General features: G+C 29.8%; 1 protein-coding gene across 1 annotated transcript in view; it reads right to left on the reverse strand.

The window, feature by feature from the left end:
• LOC100205936 (5'-3' exoribonuclease 2) overlaps nt 1–26,393 on the reverse strand; it is a 66,898-nt gene extending 40,505 nt beyond the window's left edge. The window contains exons 1-7 of the mRNA XM_065799754.1: nt 26,254–26,393; nt 16,580–16,707; nt 16,448–16,504; nt 15,416–15,470; nt 15,232–15,293; nt 6,606–6,655; nt 6,456–6,517 (exon numbers count right to left, since the gene is read on the reverse strand). Of these exons, the coding sequence (XP_065655826.1) occupies nt 6,456–6,517; nt 6,606–6,655; nt 15,232–15,293; nt 15,416–15,470; nt 16,448–16,504; nt 16,580–16,707; nt 26,254–26,328 (489 nt within the window). The 5' untranslated portion in view covers nt 26,329–26,393. The remainder of the gene's footprint in view (nt 1–6,455; nt 6,518–6,605; nt 6,656–15,231; nt 15,294–15,415; nt 15,471–16,447; nt 16,505–16,579; nt 16,708–26,253) is intronic.

The following is a 26,393-nucleotide window of genomic DNA, read 5'->3' on the forward strand; positions in this document are numbered from 1 at the left end:
CTATCCCCATATTTAGAAATTCCTTTTTCCCAATCGTATCTTTTCAAAATCTTGGTTTCGAAATGTACCACAATTTTTAAACCTCTTATTTTATCAATGTTTTCCTCTCTAATTATCTGTGCCTCAGACTCCACAACATTATGAGTTTTCCTGTTTAGAGTTGATCTTGATATCGAGATATTATCAATATTAACTTCACCAGCCTTGTAAAGAGAAGACAAAAGACATATACCCGGCCTGACTCTAATTCCAAATCTGGTCATAATTGGAATCCAATTGTTAAGAATATTTTCCATATTTAACTGAAGGCAAACTTTGATGTCACTCTGAAACCTTTTCTGTTTTTTCTGGACTTTAGCTGGAGGTAAATATAGTTCGTCGCACTCAGTTTGATTGTCACTATCTGTGCTTGAAAAGTCACTTTCCAAATAGCTAATCTCCTTTTTCTTATTTTTATCTCTATGTCTTTGGATTTTTTCAGACATCTTAATTATTTTTTCTTGTGCCCTTCGAGCATTTTCACAAAATTTATTGTCCATGTTCCCGAATTTGACCATATCCCCTCTCAGACAAACCCTCAAGAATTTTATGTCTTCCTTCTTAGCCTCATTATCCCTATTTTTTTCACTTTTTATTAAATCAAATATGTTTGTTTTATTAATAGAGAAGAGAGCACTGCTCTCTTTCAAAAAAGTGTTCACCTTCTTTTTGTAGCTACCCTCTGGTAGTTCGAGTGTTTTTAGCATTTTTAAAGTGTGGTATTCCTTGACTTTTTTGGTGATTCTGGTCTTGATAGTTTGCAATATCACAATGAAAACATCATTAAACCCAGCCTGCTCCCATAAATTGACAAGCTCTCTCAGAATACAGACACCAGTAACTATCTGCTTAGTATTCTCTCTGCACACTCCATCAGCAAACCTGGAGCATCTTAAATACGTCTTCCGGAAGCAACTGGACAACCAATTTTGATGTTGATCTGTGTGGTGCTAAAAAAATAAAAAATATTAAAAAATTAACATTAAACGTGTAAAAAATGTAATGCTTTTGTTAATTACTTTCAGATTTACCTTATGCTTTTTTCGAGATTAAGCCAGTAATACCTTCTGAGCATTTCTCCATTTGTTGGAAGTCTATTAGGGGCAAAACTCTGTAAAGGAAACCCTAGCAAATAAAATTGTCTCCTCTTCCTTGTAGCTTTTGATGCATCATCAATATCTGCTCTCAGTGAATTAACGTGATAATATATGTTTAGAGACATTTTCTAAAATTTATTTTATTTAAAAAATCCTCATTAGACGCATTTGTAGTATACAACTATAGATTATAGTATATTCTATAATATATACAAAAAATAATGAAAAAAAAAAAGAAAAATTAGTGTTTTAGACGAATTTCTTGGGTGAAAACAACTTTTTAACTTGATTTCAACTTTAATTATATATTGGCTTCAGTTAAACTTACGCATCATTAGTTTTTATTGTTTATAAAACACGCATCATTTATTTTTATTGTTGGCCATGCTTTTGTCGAAACATAAATAAAAATTGACTCGGATAAAAATCAATTTTAAATCAAAATTTATTTATTATAAATTATTATATAAAAGTGAATTCACCTAAATAACCTTCCGCTTGAGCTGAAAACTTAACTTTTTTTTGTTTTTCTTTATGGATAAAATTATGCTAAATGTAGTATTCCGCACATTAAGATTCGATTTATGATATATTTTGGGGACACCCTAATATATATATATATATATATATATATATATATATATATATATATATATATATATATATATATATATATATATATATATATATATTATTTTAATTCACTCCCAACAAGGCTGCGACTATTAAGTTAGAAATTACTGAAAAAAAAGACTTTAAAAGATGTAGGTTGTATGAGTTAGGAAAACATGATGGGAGAGAGTTCCAAAGAGTTGAAGTGTAGGGAAAAAAGCTAAACAAAAAAAAAAAATTTAACGCATGCAGGGACAGACATAGTAAACAAATGGACTTTGTTAAATGACGAGTCAAGTGAGAATGAGTTTTAGTTGATGAAACTAGAGATGATAGTTCCTATAAGTAGCGACCATGATAGTATTTCTAGGAAAGAGAAAGAGATTCAACATTATAATGATGGAAAAGAGGCTCAAGCTTAGCATATATAGAGGCTCCAACTACTTTTACAACATGTTTTTGAACCTTGTAGAGAAGAGAAACAGCATCATTAGAAAAATCAACCTAAATATGACAACAGTATTCCATACAGGGACATATAAAAGATTTGTAGAGGTAGAGAACGGAACCAGGAGTAAGAAAATGGCAAACAGGATAAAGAGAAGCAACCTTTGTGTATGCTAATTAAGAAATCGATTGTATGTATGATTTCCATGAAAGGTCAGTAGTTAACAATAATCCAAAAAGATGTAAAGAAGAGGACTCAGTGAGAGGGTTGCTATTCATTACTATAGGAATGTCGACAGTATTGTGATAGTTGTTTGCAGTAAATAACCGAGTTTTAGAGTTAAAATTTACAAGCCACTGCGAGCCCCAATTTGTTACAGAAGTGAGATCAGATTCAAGTTCGGCTGCTTGTTCTAAGTTATCTAAAATAGAAGACTTTTTGTCAAGAGTATAAAGTTGAGTCATCAGCAAAAAGAGTTAGATGTAAGGTTGTTAGGAAGTTCATTAATGCAGATAAGAAACAAAACAGGACCAAGGATAAAACCTGGAGGTACCCCAGATTCACTGGAGTTTTTGAAAATTGGAACAACAGATGTCATTTTCATGCAGGCAGGAAAACTTACTAAATAGTTTAGAGATAATTGAAGGGAGTTTAATTGAACAATTTTGTAAGGCAATGATAGAAATGTTGTCTGGACCACAAGCCATAGAAGAGTTTAATTGAGATATGACTTTAGCAACAGAAGCTGGAGTGATATGAATGTCTAACAATGGGTTAACCTGTTTAATTGGAATGGAAGGAAGAGAATGGCCATAATAAGATTCGAGAGTCAATTAGAAGAAAAAGTTCTTTGCAAATAGTTCTGCCTTATCCTTGGGAGAGGTAATAAGATCAGTCCCACGAATGAGAGGAATGTTAGACCTATCCTTATTATTGACGCTGCCAAAGATTTTCCAAAAGTCTCTAGAGCCTAACTTCTGAGATAAGATACAAGAATTAGTGAACTCAGAGTAATGGAGTTTAGCATCAGACCACTTTTTTACAGCGATTTCTTGCATTAATAAATAGTCATTTGTTATTTATGTATGTGTTGTTATTCTTTTTATTTTTTGATCCTTTGACTTTGGTTTTGTGATCTGAAGTTTAATATCTAAAAAATAATAATAAAAATTAATTTTATAATATTGAAAATTAATTAATTTTTTTTTTTTTAAATAGCGCTACTTGTTATTTTTTTAATAATAGTTTTATTTTATTATATATTATTTATTTATTTCTTTAATAATAATAATAATCAATTTTTTAATAATAGATGTTTTATTTATTAAGAGAGTTGTTCTTTTTGAAAAAGAGAAAAAAAAAAGATTACAAATAGATATAGCAGCTGCACAAGAAGGTGAAAATCATGGAGTAGAATGAGGCTTGACTTGGAACTAACAAGAAGGAATATATTCCTTACATTTCTGCATGATACCAGGAGGTTACGTAGGATGCACATTTATCAGCTGAGAGGGAAAAGACCATCACAAAGAAAATCACGAAAAGAGTCTCAGTTAGCTTTAGGGTAATAGTAAGTAGTGCGATGATAAAATGAGTCCAAAAAGAAAATACAAACTGAAAGATTTAAAGAGATCATTGCATGGTCAGAACCATCTAAAGGAGAAAAAAGGAGAAAATAAACAATAGCTAGGATTAGAGACAAGATATAAATTAAGGAGTGAAGGTAAATGATTAGGGTTGTCAAGAAAAAAATCACAAAGTTAACTATCTGAGCAACAGATTGAGAAATGCAGAAGTTATAGGCTTTAGTGCCAGCAAAATCACTGGCGTTAGAGCCAAGCCATTCAGTGTGATGCACAAGTCACAAATAACACCAATAATGGCAGAGGGGTAAAGAGAGAGGGCATGGTCAACTTGATCGGAAATTATATCTAAAAGAATGCAGTCTTTGGGAACAAGGAAAACAATATAGAACAAAGAGAAAGGTGATAGAGTGAAGAGGTGCTAAACGAAAGCACAGAAAAGAATGACCAAAGGATTTGAATCTGATTTCATGACAAATAGGTGAACTGATGCATGTTTATACTCCCAAGCCAAGCATGTAACTATAGTAGTCTTTGAGAATCAAAGGATAATACCCATTAACACTTAGATCTGAAGAAGGAATAGTGAAATTTAAATTAGTCTAACTTAGAGAAACTTTCACTTTCAGATTCAACTATGGAAGGTTGCTTTGCAATCCACGAATATTTGTAAAAGATATATTAAAACAGTTAGGTGGTGGGGATGGTCTTTTAATTTTAATATTTTAGGTTACTTTTGGCATGATTTAAGTTTAGAGAAAACTTGAATCATTTATAGATAGAGCACGGCTTCCTAAGCAATGAGTTATTCTATTGTCTCAGTCTTGTTAATTAACCCTATGTTGTAACATAGAGCTCTTTATTTGGCCTCAACATTATGCACCAAAAGCATTAAAAGTAGTTAAATAAAGTTCATTTTTGCAATAGTTTGCAAAAGTTAAAAATTATATTTTTATTTGTTACACATTACCTTTTGAAAATAAAAAATCATATGTTCCAAAGCCGCAATTCTAAATTTTGGAAATTCAAACATATGTTGAGATAAAAAAAATTACATTTTAAATATATTTTTAAATGTAATATTGAATTTATTCCTTTGATATTAAAAAAAAAAAAACTGCATAATATAATTACATAATGTTATTTCTAGATTGTTTTTGTTGAGTTAATTATTTAATAGAACTCACTTTGCTGTAATTTATTATATTGCAGTAGTATATATACGTAGTTAGGTTTACTGCAGATGATATTGTATTAGGTAGTTAGGTTTAACGCAGACGGTAAAAAATGACTTTTATATTATTTTTACATTTTAAGTTGATCACTTAAAGCAAAAACCAATTAAATACAGAAATTAATTAAATTTAATTGTTAACTTGCTACAAAAAGGCAACTTTATTGACATTAATACTTTTTTTCTTCTTCTTTTAATTCAGAATGTTTTTGTTTTTATTTTTTTATTGTTTTATACTTTTTACATCAATCAACTTTAATTTTTTTTAGTTTTTTTATTTGTACAGTTGTAGAGTTGGAATGATGTAGAGTTGGAACGTTGTATAAAAAGAATATCAAAGAAAATACGAAAACAAAAATAAAAGCAAAACTTCTGAAAAAATGTTGATCACACTAGAAGATAATAAATCAAACTTGGCAAACTTTTTGACCATTGACAAAAAAACTAATATTTACACTTTTTTAAATATTAGATAAAACATGTTTATCTAATATCATTTAAAAAAGTACTTCATGATAATTTTCATTAAAAAAAACAACAGAACAATTACAAAGAACACTCATTGTATCTTTTATTCCTGTGCAATTGTGTAACTTGTAAGACAGGAAAGATTTGTCAACAAATTTTAATAAGAATTTTCTCATAAATTTTATGAAGATTTTTCCATGTTTGTGCTGATATTTCTTTGTGAACTTACATTTGACTTTCTATTTTTTATTTTGAACTTTTTTCTTGAAGTCGAATTTAGTTTGAGATTTTTAGAGCCATTAATTTTAGGGCACTTTCCTAAACTCATTCAGAGAGAGAGAGAAAAATATTTTTGCAAAATTAAATAACACATTTGACAAATATAGCTTACAAAGTTTAATAACACATTTCAAATGGTCCTGGTAGTATGATTGGTTGAAAACTCCATTTTTTTTAAATTATTCATAACTTGTATAACCTTGACCTGTGAATTTCAACAGATTGACTTTTATTTTTAAATTAAAAATTAAATTGAAAGTGTTTTTTAAAGCACACTATTATTTTCAACTTTTCTTATTTTGAAATTTCTACCTTAAACCAATCACAAATGTCATCAGTAATATTTTGCTTTTCTTGAAACCAGCAGTAAAAGGTTTTGATGTTAAAAGTGTTTGAAAAAAAAGTGTTTAAAACTGGAGTTAATGTTTTATATTTACAACACAAGGTTTTAAATTTAACAAAAGTAGTTTTTGAAAATATTTTTCAAAAATTACACATCAAACCTGAATCCTTTTATTGTTAAAACTCTGGTTACATTCAATTATAATAAAAAACAAATTTTATAATACATTATTAAAAATATATTATTAAAACAAATTTTATAATATATTATCTATTAAAATAAAAAAAAGATTAGAAAAAAACAGATAAGTCTGAACCAATAAAATAAGTCTAAAAATACATAAAATACATACAGGAGTTATACAATTACTGTCAAAAGATTCTTTCTTTTCTGGCTCAGGAGGAAGAACTGCCCCTACAAAGCAATATAATATTTAGAAATTGAAATGATTTAAAATTATAAAATATAAATTGCTAACTTATTGCTACAGTTCTAAACTTACCTTTTTCAATTAATTTCTGCTTTATGTTATGGATGATTTCTTTAGACTCCCTACCATTAAAAAAAAACAATTATACATATAAATATATAATTTTACATTAATTATTATATATATATATATATCTATATATATCTATATATATATATATATATATATATATATATATATATATATATATATATATATATATATATATATATATATATATACTAGCTCTCTGAACCACTAAAATTTGGGTCTGTCATTTCTACACTTAAATATTCCACACCATCATTTCTATAATTATTCATTATTTACTTCAATATTTTTTAGTCAACGGTAGAAAAACGATTCATTTAAAAAAAAATTGCTTTAAGAGAAAAAAAAAATTAACATAAGCACTTTTTACACATATGTAGAGCTTATCAGAGATTTATAAAATGGTTTATTTTACTCTTACATGCGTAACTTTGATAGCTCAGTGGTTTAATGCAATGCCATTGATGTTGCTTAGTGAGGGTTCAAATCCCTCTCCCCCTAACACAATACATTTAAAATTTTTTCAATCTGGTCGCACATATTTATAAAAAAAATATATATATAGCAAAAAAAGACTTATAATTGTTAAAATAAAATTTTAAAGTTTTTGCTAGCTACAGGCTTTTTTTTTTTGCTTCCACAGCAGCACACTCTGGAGTAGCAAGACAGGCATACTAATTTTTTTCTTTACTAAGTTTCAGACCACCCACAGCTTATAAGAACTAATTACCTGAGCACATTTAACAACATAAGTATCTCTATCATGACATATGCGTAACAAATTTCTCCCAGTGTTTTGATGTTTTTAGATAATTTAAGCTTTTTTAAAAAATCTCTCCTTGTCGTTTGTTATAGTAAATAATATCTTTATACATGTCAGAGCCGTGGCTAGGCTCCCCCACACCCCCCAACTTGGGGGGGGGGGCCAGCATTTTTAGGGGCCTTTTTTGTTATTTGAAATTATTTTTTTTTGTATTTTTATAATAAGAATATTTGAATATATATATATATATATATATATATATATATATATAGTTACTGTTACTATTAATAAAAAAACATGGCCTTTTAAACACGATATTACCAAAATTAAGCAAGCGTGAAGAAAGCAATAATATTTTTCATGTAGAAAAAAAATTTAAAAAATGCTTAACTCCCGAGGTCCGAATTTTATGAAAAACGCGAGCTTTATAAAAATCTGTCAAAATGTTAAAGAGAAACCATTAAGCAGCAGTCAATCGTGCGAAGAAATATATTTCTCTAATTCGCATATTTTATTAGGTGCGAATATGTTATTATTTGTATTTAGATTACATATTTCAATGTTTATTTCTTTATAAATTATAAATCGTTTTTTATTTTTGGCGATTCACAATTTATCTTGGTAATAATTTATTTTATTACTATGCTATATGTTATTACTTTTGCTTTAATACTATGAAATAAAAAGTCTATTATTTGTTTCAATTAAATCATACGCATTGTTTTTAAAGAAACAAATGGATAGCATTGGAAAACTGTTACGCTTTGCATTTGTTTATTTTAAAGTTCAAACGGTTATGAGGCGATTATCATTGAACTGATTTTTTTGTTATTATTATTATTATTATTATTATTATTATTATTATTATTATTATTATGCATTGTTAGTTTTTTATATATAAAAAAAATAAAACAATGAAGGTTTCCAAAAATTTATAATTATATTTCGATAGTATATCACGATATAATTATTGGTATGAAAAAAGTGAAAAGTGGTGCCACTAAGAGAAGAGAAAAAGCTGCAGCCAGGGAGGAAATCGCAAATCACCCCAAGCTAACACATTTTTTGAAACCATTAGTTCAGACTAGAAGTGTTTCGATACCAACAGAAACTACAAATAATTCTGATTGTCATTATTTGAATACTAGAGTATAGTCAGATATGCGAGTCTACGTCAAATGCCATAACAATTCCGCCTATTTTTCTCAGTGATGATCCTTCTGAGTGGCCAGATAATGTTTCTGACGCACAGAGGTGTGACATTGTTAAAGGTGGTTTTAAAAAGATCGAAATTGATTTTCCATACAATTTAGAAAGAAGACGATTTTCACTGAACTATTATAACCGGAAGATGAAGAATGGAGAAATATTTGAACGCACATGGCTCATATATTCTTTGAACAGTAATAAAGTGTTTTGTTTTTGTTGCAAACTTTTTGGGATAACTTCTTCACCATTCCGGCAAGGAATGAACACTTGGGAAGGCTTGTCAAAAAAACTTAAAGAACACGAAACATGCAGTGCACATTTCAAGTGCTTTGAACAATGGATGACTTTACGAAAAGGTTAACTGATATTTTCTTTAATTTATTGCTTTGTTACTTTTTTTTTCTTAATTAATTTCTTTTTCCTCAATTTTGGTAGAGCAGGCATTGCAAATCAAGCTACCATAGACGAGAAACAACAAAAGTTGCTTCATAAAGAGCGGATATTTTGGAGGGCTGTGTTAGAAAGGATACTAGACATTACCTTATTTCTTTCTGCAAGAAATCTTGCATTCCATGGTTCAGACACAGCCATTGGTTCAAAGAGCAATGGAAACTTTCTTGGGGTGTTTGAATTACTGGCTAAGTATGATACGGTTCTCAATGAGCTAATGCAAAGAATTCAGGACAAAGAAACCAAGGAGCACTACTTGAGCAATGACACACAGAACGAGTTGATTAGACTTTTAGCCAGGGAGATCGAATCCAAAAACCTTTCTAAGGTAAAAAAGGCAAAATACTATTCTATTATTTTAGATTGTACGCCAGACGTTTCGCACAAAGAACAAATGAGCATTATTCTGCGATCAGTAACATGCACTCCTGGAGTAGGTATCGACATTTCCGAAAATTTCTTTGGATATCTCACAGTAAATGATACCACTGGAAATGGGCTTTTCAATGCATTTTTAAATCAGGCAAAAAATTGGGATCTAAATATTTTAGACTGCTGAGGTCAATCTTACGATAATGGTGCTAATATGAAAGTAAAAGTAAAAGGTGTTCAAGCAAGGTTTCTGGAAATGAATCCTAAGGCCTTATATGTTCCATGTGCTAACCATTCACTCAATCTTGTTATTGATGGTGCACTATCATCCATCAGTGCAATTTCTTTTTTTGGTGTTCTTTCAAGGTTATACACTCTCTTTTCATCGTCTCCTCCTCGATGGGAAATTTTAAAATCATGCGTGGCAATTTCAGTCAAGCCACAATCAGATACCAGATGGGAAAGTAGAATAAACTGTGTTAAACCACTTCGCTTCTATTTAAAAGAAATCTTAGAGGCACTTGAAAAATTGGAAGAACATGCCTTAGAAAAAAGAGATGGGGCAACTTCCACAGAAGTACGATCGCTGACAGAATATATTAGAACATGGCCTTTCTTATTATCAATCATTATTTGGTATGACGTTTTATTTCAAATTAACAAATCAAGTAAGCTGCTTCAGTCTTCTGCAACCTCTCACGACATATTAGCTAGTGAAATAAATGCAACAAAAGCGTTTCTTTATGAGTATCGCGAAAATAGATTTTCTGATGCACGTGTTAAGGCATCAGAAATTGCAGAAGTATTGGGCATTGAAAAGGTTTTTTCGATGGTGCGCTCACGAAAAAAAAAATCGATTTATTCATACGAGTGTGCTGATCACACTTGGCAACCTGAACATCAGTATAAAGCAGATTTCTTTTTGCCACTAATTGATATGTCAATTGCATCAGTAAAAGAGCGTTTTGAACAGATCAGCATTGTCACAAAGCTTTATGACTTTCTTTACCGATCTGAGAGTCTTATCAAAGCTTGTAATGAAAATTCTCTGTCTGCTTATTGCAAAAATTTGCAAATAAAGCTTGCTGATATAGATTCAGAGGATTTAGAATCGGAGTTAAAACGTTTTGTCATAGTTATAAAGGAGGGAAAAAATGCTCTCCTAAAATCTGCATATGACTTCCTAAACTACATCTACAAAGAAGAGCTGCAAGAAACTTATCCCAATCTAGTTATTGCGTTACGAATCATTCTTACTTTACCAGTTACTGTTGCAAGTGCAGAACGTAGCTTCAGCAAGTTAAAACTAATTAAAACATTTCATAGGTTAGTATAAATAATCTTGCTTCATTATACATAAATACGTGTAGCTTTATTTCTTTGTATTTTTAAATAGGTCAACAATGGTTGATGAACGTTTGTCTTCCTTAGCAATGCTGTCTATTGAGAACGAGGTTGCAAGAACCTTAAGTTATGAAGGCATAATAAATGAGTTTGCAAGCATGAAAACACGTTGCAAACCCTTTTTTTGATGGTTTGCGACATTCTTCTATTATCTGCGTAATGCACTTACTGTATTTACACTAGTAACTCTATATCAATTTAACAATTATAAAATATATCTAATTGAATTTAAGCGTTAATTTGATTGCATTTAGTCTTATGAACGGCGACGTTAAAATATGTGAGGTACCCAGCTGTTTTGAAGTAATCTGTAAAGTTTATCCACTTTTTTAGAAAAAAAAAATTGGGGCCGTAATGGCTAGTTTTGGGAGGGGCCCAAATCCACAAGCCACGGCACTGATACATGTTATGTATATAATATTTATAGAACTTCAAAAATGTTTTATTTTGTATTTTTTAAAATCTGAAAGGAAAAAATGAGCAAGTGGTAGGATTTGAACCAGGGCGATGGACTTTAGAAACTCTAACCACTTTCGCCACTATGCATTTGCTCGATAAAAGTTTTAACACTATTTAATAAACAACATAATACAACAGCAAATAAACTTTTAAAATTCTCTCCCTTTCACTTGTTAATGTATATGATCTTCATATATGTTATGTATATCTATAGAACTTTAAAAGTGTTTTATTTTAAAAAATTGAAAAAAAAGATGCAGATCCTAGGATTAGAACCACGACGCTTTGCATCAGAAACCATGCTAACCACTTCAGCCATTTAGGTGTATTGTACGGCACAGTTTTAATATTATTTAATAAACAAATGACTTTATAAAACAGCATTAAATGCTATAAATCAAAATTAAGGCAATATTGCCACAATGCACTTTTCAAGTAAAAGTTACACTGTAAAATTTGATGTGCTTTAACATTACACAGTTTGTAAAATAAGTTAGATATTTGCATACAAATGTGAATGAAAGTGTTCACATTTTTTTATTAAAAAAGTGCTGCAACATTTTCTCGCCATTACCTCGGTTGCAATGGCTGCCAAAAATTCAGTGTTAAACACGCTTGAAAGGCCACTACTACTATTTAGTTCAGATTTATATATATATATATATATATATATATATATATATATATATATATATATATATATATATATACATATAAATATATATACATATAAATATATATATATATATATACATATATATACATATGTGGTAGTAGTGTAGTGGTAGACCCCTTACCTCACAAGCAAAGTTACAATTTTGAACCCTTTCACGTCCCTGGTATTATTTCGGAGTTATAGAGTTGATAGAGGGTTGTAACTACAAGTAAAGTCTCTTCCTTGACAGGTGGCATTCTCAGCCATGGGGAGGTGAGTTAACATAAATATGTATCAGTTGAGGACAGAAAAGGTGTGCCATCACACTTAACACCTAACCATGCATATAATAACTTTTTTAAAAGCCTGACTGTGGCTTTTTCACTCTTCAATAAACACGCTTTAAAAACCCAACAAAAGAAAGAAAATTATTTTTAAAAATATTTCTTTCCTTTTTTATAAACAAAAATAAAAAAAAAAAAGAAAAGAAATCTTTAGCAAAGGAGAAATTTAAAAAAAAAAAATTGAAAACTATGGCTCTAAAAGAAAAGTCAACTAATATAAAACTGAAAAGTTAAAATTCTAGTAAAAAATTATTTAACTATGCTTATAATTACGTTATGGTTGAATATCTTTAAAACTTTGATCTTTTCTAATGTTTTTATAATATTAGGTGAACTCATTTAAACAGAAAACTAATCATAAAATAAAATTATTCATAAAATTGTATGCAAACATAATCAAAAAATGCACAAATTTTTTAAATTAAATACAACTTTTTTTATAATATTCTTTATTAATTTATTGTTTAATTTTTTATATATTTAATGTTTTTAATTTAAAAAAACTTTATTTGAAACCATTTAAGATTTTTATTTTGGTTTGTAAACTTTGTGATTAAGTGTTTTTACACTACTATGGTAGTATAAAAACTTTTAATTAGAAAGTTTATAAAACAACAACAAAAAACTTTGTTATCTTTTCGACTATATTGACTTTATAAATTTAAAAAAAAAGTTCATTGAAACAGATCATTGATGTCATAGTTTTTAAAATTAATAAAACAAATTATTTTAAAAGACTTACCTTCATCATAAAAAAATTTTATTTAATATTTTATGATAATTTATTTAATAGCGCAATAAAACTATATTTAAAAGCGTTTAGCGTAGTGTAAACTTTTTTTTATAATGCTTTGTAAACTTTCTAATGAAAAAACATTTCATTAGAAAGTTTACAAAGCATTATAAAAAATAACTTTGCTTTGCTTTTGACTATTAAATCCACAAGTGATGGGGTTCCAGCCAGTTAAGCATGATTCCACCTGAGACGTGATAGAGTATGAACTCTAAACTTCTCACTTATAAAACAAAACCAAGGTATTAATTCCCTATGAATAGAATAATCAAATGTTGCACAATATGACAACTTTTTTGATGTTGAACAAAAAAGCAAAAATCCAACACTTTTATTTTAGAAACAAACAGTAAGAAACTCCCTCTTCTTTTTCTCCTTCCCTTTACAATAACAAGCAAAATTGATTTATGATAACAGAAAATGGTGACAAAATGATTATTGGTATTTTATCAGCCAAACAAGTAACTATACCAAGTTCTTACAATTGCAAAAATGTTTGATAATCACTTGTTAACTCCAAAACTTAAAACAAATGTTTTGTTCCAATAAAAATTTATAAAAACGCAAATAAAAGATTTCACTTATAGACTGTGAACTCTGAAACCCAATTCTGGAATTTGCATCTGTGAAACATAACAAGTGGAAAGTTAAAAAAAAAAAAAAAAGTGGACAAAGTTTAGAAGACACAAAACATGTTGTATCAAATTATTTATGTTTATGTCAACTACTTATTTAGTAGCATATTTCATGCTGGTTATTTATCAGTATTTGCTATAGAAATCATTTTCAAAATTGAAACCAAAATTCATCAGCAAATAAATAACATGAAGAAAATGTGTGTACAAGTTTTATCTAACCAATAGATCAGAGGGAAAACCATTTACCATTGAGGACTTTGTAACTGAGAAAATGCAGATAAATACCATCTACAGGATTATTGACTAAGCTGAAAATGAATCTGGCAACCAAAGAGCCAAGGGTAGTGGTAAAAAACCGGTAATTATGACCAAAACCAACGTAAAGCAACTAAAGCAATGTTTGACCATAAGAACGCCGTTTGCCAAACCAAGCAGCTCAACGATGTCAATGCAGTCATCAATACATCTCCCTGATGCTCAAAAACAAGTCATCTATCCATACCAGGAAGAAAATCAGGATCCTGAAGCTAACGGAGGACCAGCAAGCACAGATTAAACCAAGTTGCCAAAATACCAGCGATGTTTCAGAAACCCCTGCAAGAAGAAACTACTCACCTGGCTTTGCTTTTCAGAGCACAGCATTTCAAAGCCTTTCTTTCTCACAAGTGACATGGTAATCAGTCAGCAGTTCTATTTCAGCGAGTGTATTCAAAAGAGATCAATGTCGTTCATTGAAGAGTACCATTCAGATAATGTCCATATATTTTGGCCTGACTTCGCATTGGCGCATTATGCAAAATCCATCATTCCTATCTGGAGGCAAAAAAGGTGAATTTTAACCAAAAAGAAGACAATCCTTCAAATGTCCTAGAATTGCACCCAATCAAAAATTTCTGGAGCATTATTAAAGGCAAGGTCTATGCAAAGAATTGGCAGGCAAATTTAGATCATTTTTGCAAAAAGGTCAAGAAATGCCTCAATAAAGTGGACATGGTCAGCGTACAACATCTTTTGTAACAGGTTCCAGCTCTTGGTTGATTCTGTTCGATGGCATGACTTAATTGAAGATCAATAAACTTTTTAACAATAAAGAATGTGATGTTCTAATCTAATCTTTTTAATTTTATAAAAAATAAAGAAAAATGAGAGAGTAACATCTCTTTAAACTTTGTCCCATTTTCAACTTGCCAACTGCTACATCAAAATCAATAATCTTAAGAGTTATACGATTGCAGATCTGGAAATTATAGACCTAGAAATAAGAAGCATTCTTCTTCTTAGCTGGATATAACAGATGAAACTTGAAAAATTTTGTTAAACAAATGTTGACTAATTTTATCATTCTTGAGACATCTAAACTTGTATATATTGCATTATAAAAAAATATTTTTTGAGTTTATAAAACATGAGTTGTTAAAGAGTGACAAAAAAAATTAATAAAAAACCCTGTTGTTTTTATTTCTTTTTAAAGATCTGTTTATTTACACTAACTACAGCATATCTAAATAAAAAATGTACTACCTAGCATCTTTTGCTGCTCGAAATCTACGAGATCTTTGTTGATTCATTTTAGCTCTTGGAGCCTAAACATTTTTATTTATTAGAATTTAACACAATTTAATAAAGTGCTTTAATAAGAAATTTTAAAAGTGCTTTAATAAGAAATTTCTTGTATCATAAAACAATGAACTATAGCAATGCTCACCACTCCATCTATAGCCATGTACAACAGTCGTCTTGGACGTACAATTGAAAATATTCTGGAATAATATAAACAATTTTTTTAAAAATTGAAATATCAAAATAAAATATAAAAACAATTACCAATCATAATGATGAAAACATAATAATAATTTTCACTAGTATTTTCTATTGCAACAAACATATTATATCAACTAGTTTTGCAATGTCCTTGTTCATTAAGACTCATGTTTTGGTTTTAAAAGATTGAAAGAGAACTGTAACAACAATAAAAAAAAGCCCCCTTGACTGTAGCGACCCCTGCGTATTTGGGGAGGTGAATATAAAAATAAAATAAAAAGTAATGATAATAACATAAATAACAAGAAAATCTAATAGAGTGTATAATGCTTTATAATTTCCACCATGAATAAAATGCTTTATAATTTCCACCATAACCAACATTCCTTAAATCAACATTAAAAAACACAAGCTTTTTAATGCTGATTTAAGTAACTATTTTATATATTGTGTTCAAAATAAACGCACAAGATGCTTTGAAACAAAGCAAACTCCTGTTGTTTCTTTAACTCTTAAAAAACTATTTCACATGCTATATGTTTAATCAAACTAAACATAGAACATGTGAAATACAATTTTTGTAAAACTATTGAAGATGAATGTACAGTTAACATTATTTAAAAAATTTAAACTGACAGTGGAGGAAGGGTGAAATTCAAAATGATACCTTGTTAAGAGGTGCTATACTGTACGCTTTTTATGTACAAAAACAGTTAATAACATACATGTAACACTAAATTTATTACACTAAAGCTGTCTTTAATCACAGACGATATCAAAGACATTTAAAATGTCTTTGATATCGTCTGTGATATTAAACTATAAAGTATGTTTTAGTTATTGTAAAAATTTTTAGCCCATAATTCTGAAATTAAATTTTATCTTTATTATCAGTTATTTCTTTGCTAAAAATACAAATTTTTAGATTACTTTTTTTCATTAATATAATTCTCAATACATAATCAAATTGCATTACCTGTCAATGTATTCAAAAATATTTAACATCATTTCTGTTTCATTTTTTGGTGCTGGTCTATAAAATAAAGATAATAAAATTATATATTTTATAATATTTATCAAGATTAAAATTCAAATAGAAATGTAGTACTTATTTTCAGGATGGGAGCAAGGATGAATTATACCATTCATGTCTAAGTAAAGGTTATCAAACTCGTAATCATTAGGATTAGGTAGACTTGTGTCAACTGGAACTTTTACGTCATTGCATTCCTTCGCCTAAACAAAAAGACAGAGAAAAAAAATTAAATTTATAATACATTAAAAGTCAAACAGAGGTCTTTAACCTATAAAACTCTCAGCTAACTTCTATTTTTAAAGATCATAAAACTAAAAAAAATGCCAATAAATAATTTTCAACTTAACTTAATCTAACTAAACAACATTATCCAACAAAACCCAGTTATTTACTGCAAACAACTATCACAGTACTGTCAACATTCCTATAATAATGAATGGCAACCTTCTCACTAAGTCCTCTTCTTTACATTTTCTTGGATTATTGTTTACTACTGATCTTTCAAGGAAACCATAGATACAATTGATTGCTAAATTAGCACCTGCTAAGGTTGCTTCTTTTTCTGGTGCTCACCATTTTCTCTCCTAATTCTATTCTATACCTCTACAAATCTCTTATTTGTCCCTGTATGAAATACTGTTATCATATTTGGGCTTATTCTTCTAATGATGCTCTTTCTCTTCTAGACAAGGTCTAAAAACATATTGTAAAAGTAGTCGGAGCCTCTCTATCTGCTTGAGCCTCTTTTCCACCTTCTTAAAGTTGCATCTTTTTTCTACAAATACTATCATGATTGCTGCTCAAAGAAGCTATGATTTCTAGTCCCATCAACTAAAAATTATTCTCCGTTGACTTGTCATTCAGCAAAGTCTCAATCTTTTACTGTATCTGTCCCTGCATGCTCTAAAAACTTTTGTCTAGTTTTTTTTCCCGCACTTCAATTCTTTGGAACTCTCTCCAGTTTTCATGTTTTCCTGATTCATCAACCTTCAACTTTTTAAGTCTTCTGTTAACTGTTTCCTTGCTCTATAACTCTATTATTTTTTTCTAGTAACTCCAAACTTAATTGTGGTTGCTTGCAGCTTTGTGAATCAAAATTAAAAAAAAAAATTTCAGCTTAAAACTGAATGACTTTAACTTAAATTTAAACTTAAAAGTATTTTGATGATTTTTGAGCACCATTATTTCATAAAAAGGTAACTTAAACTCCTATCTTTATAAAATTCTTACATTTTTTATAATTGTTAATTAATAATTTTATATCAACCCACCGAATTAGGAAAAATGAGGTTGGCAATAATTTGCCGACCTCAATCTTATAGAGGCCGGCATTAGGTCGGCAAAAATTATTATTATTTTTTTTTTTTTTTTTAAACATCTTCGCTTCCAACAAGGCTGCAAGCAGCCACTAATTAAAGTTGGAAGTTACTGTAAGAGAAAAAATGAAGATTGTAGAGCAAGATAACGATTAACGGATGATTTAAAAGATTGCAAATTATATGAATCAGGAAAGCAAGATGAAGGAAGCGAATTCCAAAGAACTGATGTTCGAGGAAAAAAACTAGACGAATATGCGTTTTTGGAGCACTTAGGAACAGTCACAGAAAAAGGATGACACTTAATTGAATGACGAGTAACACGAGAATAAATTTTAGTAGATGGCACAAGAGACGCTAGCTCTTTAGAGCAGTGCCCATTATAGTATTTGTAGAAAAGAGAAAGAGAAGCAACATTACGACGATGTGATAATGGTTGAAGGATGGCTGCAAGAGCAGGTCCAACTATGTTTACAATGCATTTTTGCACCTTGTCTAAAAGAGAAAGGGCATCATTAGAAGATCCGCCCCAGATATGGCAACAGTATTCCATACAAGGCCGGATTTGGGATTTATAGAGATAGAGAATAGAATCTAGAGTAAGAAAGTGGCGAGCTCGATAAAGAGATGCAACCTTAGCAGATGCTAATTTTGCAACCGATTTGATATATGGTTTCCAAGAAAGATTGGAAGTAAGAGTTAATCCTAGAAGATGAAGAGTAGGTGACTCATCGAGTACATCACCGTTCATAAATATAGGAAGATCTAAATTATTGCGATAACTATTGGCTGAAAAAAATTGAGTTTTATCTGAATTAAAGTTCACCAGCCACTGTGAGCCCCATGCTGTAGCAGAAGTGAGATCCTTTTCAAGCTCAAATGCCCCCTCCAGGCAATCAGAGGGTGTTGGTTTCTTATCACGACAAGAATAAATGGTAGTATCATCAGCAAACAATGCCACCTTAGATGTGAGAATATCTGGAAGATCGTTAATGTAAATTAAAAAGAGTATAGGGCCAAGGATAGAACCTTGAGGAACCCCTGAAGTTACAGAATAAGAAGAAGAGTGTTGTCCATCGAGGACAACTTTTATGCTACGATTGGAAAGGAAGGATTCAATGATCTTAAAGATGTTGCCGGATACACCATAAGAAGAAAGCTTATGGAGAAGACCAGCATGCCAAACTTTATCAAACGCTTTTGAAATGTCAAGAGCGATGGCCTTAACCTCTCCACCTTCATCTAATGCACGATAAAACCTGTCAGTTATTACTGTTAGCAAATCAGCTGTAGAACGAGAAGATCGAAATCCATATTGATGGTCAGAAAGTAAGTTATTAGATTCAAGATGAGAAATTAAGTGTTTGTTAATTAAAGATTCAAAAACCTTGCTTATGATAGGAAGAAGACTTATGGGACGGTAGTTAGACGAATCAGATCGCTCCCCAGAATTTTTGAAGATAGGGATAACAGATGCGGCTTTCCAACAGGCTGGAAAACAAGACTCTGATAAGCACTTGTTGAATAGTTTTGAGAGTATAGACGACAGCTCCGGAGAACACTTCTGCAAGACAATAACAGGTATGTTGTCTGGGCCACAAGCTGTGGAAGAGTCTAGGCAGGAAATCACTTTAGATACAGATGCTGGAGTGATATGAATGTCAAGCAATGGATCAACCTGTTTGTTGGCAATATCAGGTAGGACGCAATTAGTGGAATCAAGAGATGATATTGATGAAAAGTTTTTAGCAAACAGTTCGGCTTTGTCTTTAGGTGAGGTGACAAAGTCTGAACCGTACAAGAGAGGTGGAATTATAGATTTGCCCTTATTATTGATATTATTAAAGATTCTCCAGAAGTCGCGAGAGCCTAATTTTTGGGATGAGATACGAGATTTCATGACCTGAGAATAGCGGGTTTTGGCGTTAGACAAAACCTTTTTACAGTTGTTTCTAGCAGTAATAAACAGACGTCTGTTTTCTGGAGAATTGTTTTGCTGATAAATATGGAAGTAACGGTTTCGATTGGCAATCGCAGCAGCACAGTGTGAGGAAAACCATGGAGGAGAGTGAGGTTTGACCTGGAATCGTCGAGAGGGTATAAAAGATTCCATGCCTGCCTGAATCCACGAAGTTATGTAAGAAGCACATTTGTCGACAGGAAGTTGAAAGATTTCTACCCAAGGGCCATCACGAAGAAAATCACGGAAAGAATCCCAGTCAGCTTTACTGTAGTTGTAAGAGGTTCGATAATAGGGGGTATCAGGTGATGAAGAAGAATGAGATATTAGTTTTAGAGAGATCAAACTGTGATCAGAAGCACCTAAGGGTGAATGTGGAGAAACTGAGCACTGACTAGGATCAGAAACAAGACATAAGTCAAGTAAAGAAGGTAAATGATTAGGGTTGTCAGGAAAGCGAGTTGGAAAGTTGACTATTTGAGTTAGGGATTGAGAAAGGCAAGAGTTGTGGGCTTTAATGCCTGCAGAATCACTGACACTAGAGCCAAGCCATTCAGAGTGGTGAGCATTAAAGTCACCGACAACAACTATATTAGCTGATGGATAAAGAGAGAGGGCTTGGTCAATATGATCGGAAATAACATCAAAAAGAGTGCAGTCTTGAGATGAAGAAGAGCGATATAGAACAAAGAGAAAGGCAATAGAGTGAAGTGGTGCTAAACGAAAGCACATGAAAGAATAGTCTGTGGATTCAAACCTAGTTTCACGACAAACAGGTGAATTCTTACGAATGTAAATGCCCAGGCCAAGCATGTGATTATTGGAGTCTTTACGAATCAGAGGAAGATAACCATCAACACTAAGATCACAAGATGAGACAGCCGAACTCAAATTAGTCTCACAAAGAGCAAGTAGGTCTGGTGAACTTTGCAAGAGATAAGACTCAACAGAAGAAAAGTTACTTCGAAGACCACGAATATTAGTGAATGATAGGTTTAGAGAACTTGGTGATGATGATGGTTTTTTGTGTTTTATAGTTTTTGGTACTTTATTCATTTTAAAATTAGATTGAAGAACTTGACTCAAAGCATAGATAGTATTCAGAACACCGTTTAATAGCCCAAGCAATTGCCTCATTACTACTAATAAACCCTAAGCCGTAACAAAGGGCTCCAAATGTGGCCTCCGCAATGCACACCAAAAGTACAAACAGGGACACCATCCATGCGCAACATGGCACTGTTAATACCGATATTTATCTAATTTGAAAAACAGTTATTTTTTGGAATTTTCACAAAATATTTTGAGAATTTTCACAAAAACATTGAGAATTTTTACAAAATACCTCAAAAAAATCTTGTTTCGCAGAGTAAATCTGCCAGCTGTTAAATTTCGCTATTAACTTATATTGCCAACTTATGTATTAAATCTCTATTTGGGATACACGCGTAATTAATTTTAACATAATACGAGAATAAAAAAAAAAACAAATGTGAAATTGCATTTTTAAATAAATTTTTCTATTAAAATAAATTTTGACTAGCCGAAATTTCGGTTTATTTTGGTTTCAGCTTTTTTTCTGTTTTGGTCAATCACTAATTTGAACAAAAAAATTTTTAGAAAAATTCTTTTGTTCAAATAGATTTCTTTATAAAAAATTCCTAAAAACAACTTGTGTAATTATAGAAAATGTTTAATCTTGATATTGTTTTAAATAAAATTTAAATATAGAAAAATGGTATCGCATTTTTGATTTTTATATATACTATTTGACATTTCTTGTTAAAATAATTCTTAGTTAGAAGCTTATATTGCGTGTTAACAACTTATAAGATATAAATAGAAACATTTGCATGGCTAACTTTTCAGAGTCTTTGAGTATACAAAGTAAATTAATATAGTTGATAAGTTAATATTTAAGTAACTGTAAGTTATTGTAGTAACCTAACTGGTTGTTTTGATTTAGTTTATAAGTAAATTTATTATAATGATTTATTATGACAATTTATCCATTCAGTATATCTGAGTAAATATAACTTTAAAAAGTTCAGGGTCGTTAAAGTGAAAAACTTTGAAGTTAAAAAGTTACTGGTTTTTATTTGCATTGCTTAACTATAAGAAAATTTTTTTTAATAAAAATGAGTTTAATATATTTTTTAATGTACTTAAAGTTGTAAAATTAATAATATAAAATTGTAGATAAAATAATAATTTAAATTATTATTAATAAGTTAATTTGGTGCAACGTTTTGAAACAAAGATAAAAACCAGGCAGTTTTGTTAAAAAAGAAAAGAATGAAGAAAAAATTCTCTTTATGTCTTTTACCTTTAAAACTTTTTGTTTTAAGGTGGTTCATACCCTTAAAAAAAATTCAAAGAAAACTGGTTATTTCAAGTGCTTTTTTTAGTTAACCTATATAAATCAATAAAAAATTTCCATTAAAATAAAAAATAAAAATATGTATATATTTTTGCCTAATTTATTCATACTTTTATGCTTAAAAAGATGAAATTTGAATTTGCGATTAATCAAGAAAGACTTGTTTTTTGAACCTAAAATTTTCAGGCAATCATTATTAGGTAGTTACACAGAAGTTGAAGCAGATTCAGAAATTTCCTACTTGTTTTACAAAAATGATTACAAAAATTGTAAAAAAAAGGCTAAAATTCAATAAGGGTGTATACAAAAAAAGCTATTAAATCTAGATTTTTTAAAACTTTGCCTTGGCTCTGCTTTAACTCCTTCACAATATCACTACAATTATACCCTGAAAATTTCAAATCATTTGGAATATCAGATTGAAAGATATTTAAAATATAAAACTGAAAATAACTAAAAAAAGAAAATAGGTTAAAACTAAAAAACAAAACAAAAAAATGCAATAAAACAATTAATAAGCCCCAGCTGCATATGGTGGTATAGTTTCACTTTGCTTTTCTTCATCCACAAATCCTTTCTTAATGGCTCTCAGTTTCTTTCTTGTCTCAGTTCCGTTTTTAGTGCATTAGATTCAATAATAGCTGAAAATACAGATAACTCTAGTACTTTCTAAGATACAAACAGTTTTAGGAAACTTTTTCCAAATCACATTATTCACATGACTCGTTGTTATTATGTGTTTGTCTGTGTAAGGATTTGTTGAGAAGTTCATCTTTTGAAAGATCTTGAAATACTTGTATCAGAAGAGATTTAATAGATAGTGGCAAACTTTTTTTTTTATATGATCATTTTTCAGTAATTTTGTCTGATTGCCAGGCGCACCACCCATTTATTGTATATGGGCAGAATTGATGACAAGATACTTCATCCAAAATTTCACAATTGTGAATCAAAACTGGCCATATGGCTTTTTTCAAAGCATATGCATTATCAATATTTTGTCTTATTGCAATTTCAAAACAATTTTGCAATATATTAATTGCTTTAGGCATAAGTCAGCCTTTTCGCCCTATCATCTTTCCATCGCAAAAAACTTTTCTTTTATACTCTTGAAGCAACATTCTACATTGTGTGCCCATTCTCTTCTAAAAATGTTCAATGCATTCCAGTTTTTGTATATGAATGTTGTCATTAGGTTTTGAAGGTACAACCTCTTTGTATAAAGAGGTATCCCTATCTCCTAAGTAAGACATATACCTTAACGAATGTTTTTCAATAGAACACTTAAAAATAACAATGGCACCAGCAGGCTCAATTCTACCTGAGCTACCAATGTGGTTTATTTGACAGTCTTGATTTGCTTTCCATTCTTGATATCCGGGTCTGTTGCAATTCTTACTCCACATACTGTATCCTTTGCATATTTTAGACAAAACATGGGCATTTATACATTTCCCATTTTCTTTAGAAACAGCAGTTACAACACTCTTGGCAGATATATGACCACACTTTTGCCAGGTACCATTAATAAATATTTGGCAGTCTATTACTAGGTCAAATAAGTTTATTCTTTTCGAAATTAAAGAATGACTTTCTTGTGCTGCTTTAAATGCAGAACCATTAGCAACTTTTTTATATGCTTTATATAATTTACCATTGATTCTATTATATCATTGAAGAGAAATATATGGTGGCATATTCATCAAGATGCCAAATTTCTTAATTGACTGATAACAAAATAGAACCACACTCTGGACATTTACCAACATCAGCTATGATATCTTTGAGAATAGCAAAGTTCATAAAAATATTGTATTTGTTAATTGGAACATCTATCAAAGGTTTAGTAATACTAAAAATTTTAAACTTGTAGAGACATTTTCATTGAATGACAATAACTGTTTTTTTGGAAGGTCTGCAGTGTGTTGGTTACCACAGAACTTTCTTTTATGTTTTGAAAGAGTTGATCTAGGCATACCTTAATTAATTTCCTCTAAAATCAAACACCCTTGATTTATTTTTATTTGGAATATATATTAACATTAGTAATAAACAAATAAGAGTTACTTGGCAAATGTAAAGACTGAAAATTAAACAACTCTAATTTTACATGGCAAAAAATGTTATTTTAAAGTATGGATTTTAATGAAGGATTGTCTTGCTTTTTCAGCTTCAATAACATTTTTTCCAACTTGATAATGCAAGTTTTTAAGCTTGTAATGAAATTTATTTCAATATTAAGGAGTTGTTGCTATGGTGTTGCTAAGGGCTTAATTTTTATAGGGTAGATACCTTAAGCATATCGCAATACACTTAATTCAAGCCCTGAATTTCAGATTCTAGGGAAGGTGGGGCATGCATACCCACATTCCCCCCCCTTCCTGGATCCGTCACTGATAGTGATATGAAGATTGAATATATACACATCAACTGGGAGTTTTGGTTTAAAAAAAAACTATTCTTTTTAACTATTAGAATGCCATTTTTCTATTCTTCAAAATTATTTTTTTAAATTTTATTGATTATAAATAATACTTTAATGTGTTTGGAATATGGAGAACAACCTAAAAATAGGATGCAATACGACTCAACAAAAATGATTGAGAATGATGATTTTCATTTGAATTTAAATGAATTTACAATAGAATTTCTATTGGGACTTCCAATAGAAATCAAAGATTTATTGGAAGTCCTAATAGAATTTTTATTGGGACTTCCAATAAAATCTTTGATTTCTATTGGAAGCCCCAATAGAAATCAAGGATATATGTGCCTAAACTTATACATGTCAGATAACTCAGTTCGATGCCTTGGAATAATGAGGATTGTTGGCTTAATAAAAGTTAAAAATGGTCTTAAATTGATTTAAAAAAAGCTTAAAGATTTCAATTTCAATTTTAATAATCATATTTTTGGAATGGTTACAGATAGTTATGAAAAGCCGGTGTAATGAAAAAACTGGAAGATTACCTCAATAACATCAACTATGTCTTCCTCATGGAATCAACTTGGCAGTAGTTGATGCACTTTATAAAAAAGCAAATAACCTAGTAGAAGATGAAGATATTTGTCATGACAATATAGAATAAGACACAGAAAAAGTTGATGATGATGATAATTATCAAACTTTTGTCTATTAGGAAGAATTACCACTTAACAAAAAAGCTGTTGAGCTATGTGAACTTGAAGGAATTAAAGCCACAATCCAAAAAAATTTAAATGATTGGAAGTTTTTTTAAAATGTTCTCTAAGAAATGATATTAAACGCTATTGTTTTAATTAGTTTAGGAAAAAGTTGGCTTTAATTTTCTATATAGAAACACATTGGAATTCAATGTCTAAAATTATTTCAAGATTTCTACAAAATGAACCAGCAGTTAGAAAAATATTAGAGCATTTTAATACTTTGGAAATGCTACCAATTGATAATGAGATTAAAGCTGTTAGATATTTGGGAGATTTTTTAGAAATTATTACTCATTTTGGAGCTGAAAAAACTTGTAAATCTATTTTAACAAAACTAAAAAATTCTTCCTTTTTTTGGGCGTCAATGATGAAAAGAATTCCCTCAAGAAGAATTATTGGAATCACAGTTCTTCTAAGATATTTAGAGACACCAAATCAATTTAGATATAAAAAGGAAGTTCTTTCAAAAACACTACATTTACTGTAAAGAACTTTATCTTTTAATCTGAACTGATTATGTTATATAACAAATATATACATGGCTGCAATATTGCGAATATATTGCAAATATAAACATTATGCAATTTATTAGCGTTATTCTTCAAGCAGTATAATTGTTATTTGTACTATTAACATTTTTAAGTATTAGATTTATTTTTTATAAAACTATATTATTTTTAAATCAGTATTTTAATTAAATAATTCACATAAGTACATTATATTTTACAACATTTTACTTTATTAATAAAAAATTATAAAACTATAAATCATTTCACTTAAAACTTTGACTGCTAGACTGGTTTGCTACAGAACTATCCATATATTAAATATGAATGGTTTTAGTATATATTATATACTTAAAATATAAAATATAATATTTATTATTTTATATGTAAATAAATACCTTTTCTTCAACACAATGCACAACTATCAATGGATATTTTTTTGATAACCAACGGAAAAATGCTGGAACTCCCATTTCTTATTAAAAATAAAAGCTTTTTTATAGTATTGATCCATGATAATTTAACAACAATTAGCTTC

Source organism: Hydra vulgaris, chromosome 06 (assembly GCF_038396675.1).
Source record: "Hydra vulgaris chromosome 06, alternate assembly HydraT2T_AEP".
Classification (NCBI taxonomy): Eukaryota; Metazoa; Cnidaria; class Hydrozoa; order Anthoathecata; family Hydridae; genus Hydra; species Hydra vulgaris.